Genomic DNA, 2895 nt, shown 5'->3' on the forward strand with positions numbered 1-2895 from the left:
TCTCTCCAGCCATCTGGCCCTCCAGAGAGACATTCCTAAACTGTTCTGTAGTTGAATAATGGAGTAAATATGCACATGGAAAGGGAGGAGGTCTTGCCACTCCCAACCACACCTTAAGCAGACTAGAGGTAAGAAGTCAAATTAGCTCTAGGGTTAATCGTGCATGTTTCTCCGTGGATGTGAAATGACCTTCTCTGCTAGGTGGTGTGGAGACGGATGGTACGTCAGCACTGACATTTGTCTTCCCTAGATTTAGACAACCTCAATTCTCATGTCTCCATGGAAGCTAGTTGTGTTGCTGTGGAGAGAAAAATGCATAATCTAAGCATGTTTTGTATGACCACATGTATGTATCTATCTAATCACTGTTAGCAGTGTTGACAAAGCAACTCAGCAACTCTAAGAATCTATTCCTATAGATTCTATCCTATAGCTAGCTAGATAGCTGTGGAGGTGGACTCTTCTCCTGACTGATATGTGACTGGGCAGAAAAGACTCCAGAAGTGCCCTATCAGGGTGGTGAACAGACTATTGCTTAATTAGTAGCTTCTTTCATCCTATCTATTGTCTGTGTTAGCCAATACATAATTACTTCATACTTTGAGAAATCTCCTGTTTGCTCCAAATCTAGCAGTTTTTCCCTGAAAACTTTTCTGTCCTTCTTCAGCTGAAGTTTCACAATCAGGTAGAAACCCCTTATCTTCAAATCCTGTAAGTTAAATGATACTGTTCTGTCACTGTACAGCAATTGCCAGCTTCTCTTCCACTCAGAGAAGAAACCACTTTGGGATTCTTCCAAGGCAATGTTTTAATGCATGGTCCCCACCATTGCAGCTTAGAATTTCAGCCTCTGATTTGCTGTGGGATGTGAAGCATTATACATGCTTAGTCCAGGGTTGTCTCAACATGTCTCTCTGGTGACAGAGAAGGTCAGGTCTGTAAGGACTTTGGCAAACAGGCTGTCAGAAAGGCAGTTGCAAAGGAGGGTCTTCAAGGTCAATTGTGGAGTAACCCTACTGGGAACAAAGAATTTTGGTGAGCCTTCAAAGGAGGAGGATTTACCATCTGCTGTCACTGAGGTGGGTTGGCAGTATGCAGGATACATGTGAAGAGAGTCAGGGGGACAGGACAGATAGGAGGACTTTTCCATTCTCAGATCTTTCCATGTGTGAGCATCTGCATGGATTTTGTGGTATCGGTTGTGCTCAACATCCTACTAAGTCATACATGAGTATTGCCATGTTTGCCATTTCCATGTTTGTCATGAGAAACAGGCTGCAGCTGTGAATCTCTGAGTCCTGTAATGTAGGAGAGAAGACTTGACTCTATGCACAGGGACCTACATTCAAACATGACACAGGTCCCCTTACCTTGCTCCCAGAAAGGTGAAGAAACATCAAATTAAAAAAAAAAATAAGGGGAAAAAAAAAAGCTAACCAAGCCACTGTCAAATGCTTAGAGTGAAAATGCCTAGAAATGGTCCTAATCTCTCCATTGTGGGGCATCTATAGCCTTTCTTCTTCACCCTCACAAAAGAGATTACATACCTCACAGAATCCCAAAACAGCAGGACTATCCTCTTTCCTTCCACTCAGTGTTCTCTCCAGCCCAACATTGCAATTACGATCACCAAAGTTTCCTCAAGAACACCTTTATGTCCTTGTTCATTAGCATGTAGATGATAGGGTTCAAGACAGGTGTGATAACTGTGTAGAGAAGTGAGATTGCTTTGTCCACTGGGTAGGAAAAAAAAGGCTTGGTATAGATGTAGATACAAGGTCCAAAGATGAGTGTGACCACAGTGACGTGGGAGACACAGGTAGAAAAACCTTTGCAACGCTCTTGACTGGAATGACTTGTCAGTTTGGCTAAAAGGATGGAATAGGAGATGATTAATACAATAAAGCAAAGAAGGGTTACTAGGCCATTATTGGATACGATCAACAACTCCATTGTGATGGTGTCTCTGGAGGCCAATCTGACTACTTGACATCACAGTAGAAGTTGTCCAGCTCTTTAGGACCACAGAAAGGGAGGTGAACAATGACAGCCACTTGGACAACAGAGTGAAGGAAGCCCCCTACGCAACATGTTACTAGCAGCCCTACACATGCCATCTGATTCCTCAGAATCATGTAACAAAATGTATGGAAGATAGCCACATAATGGTCATAGGCTATGACAGTAAGGAAGAAGATTTTGATTCCTCCAGTGAAGTGGAAAAAGAAAATTTGAACTATGCAGCCCACAAAAGAGATTGCCTGTGGTGGGGGAAGGAGGAAGCCAGTCAAAACCTTGGGGGCAGTTATAGAGGAGTAACAACAACCCAGGAAGGAAAGATTTTGCAGCAAAATGTACATGGGCTTGTGAAGTCTGGGCTCACAGATAAGCAGCACTATGATGAGGAGGTTTCCCACCACTCTTGCTCCATAAATGACAATGAAGGTGATGAAGTGGAAGGACTGGAGAGCTGCAGATCTAGTGAGGCCAAGGAGTAGGAATTTGTTCACTGTGGTGTTGCTTTCACCATCCGTGGACTGAATTCAACGCTGGGGCATAAGGATGATAACAAGATGTAGGTGAAAATGAATACCTCCCAAGAGCTTTGCTCATTGCTTAGTCACGGCCAGATCTTTGAGCTTCCCTTAAAATCTGGCTAAAATGATAGCTTAACCTAGCTTTATAACCCTCTTACTGAGGCAACCCCTGCAGGAAAAAAAAATCAATCCCAAGCCTTATAGCTCTAAGTCTACCCAGGACATGGTGATTACATTGTATTACCTGATAATTTCTTGTTGGAATGAAGAAACAAGTTGCAGGCCCATTATTCTGATTACCCAAGGTTCGTGGTATTTGAGTCCATCTGAAATATAACCTTGGCTCTTTTCCACTCAT

At 43.0% G+C, this 2895-nt stretch overlaps 1 protein-coding gene across 1 annotated transcript; it reads right to left on the bottom strand.

Moving 5' to 3' along the window:
• Positions 1 to 1626: 1626 nt before the first annotated feature.
• On the bottom strand, positions 1627 to 2895 carry LOC142419732 (olfactory receptor 4D5-like). The gene is given in 3 exon segments (XM_075522993.1): positions 1627 to 1991; positions 1994 to 2537; positions 2782 to 2895. Coding segments are annotated over 3 exon segments (1023 nt in total).

Source organism: Mycteria americana, chromosome 22, assembly GCF_035582795.1.
Source record: "Mycteria americana isolate JAX WOST 10 ecotype Jacksonville Zoo and Gardens chromosome 22, USCA_MyAme_1.0, whole genome shotgun sequence".
In the NCBI taxonomy this organism is placed as follows: domain Eukaryota; kingdom Metazoa; phylum Chordata; class Aves; order Ciconiiformes; family Ciconiidae; genus Mycteria; species Mycteria americana.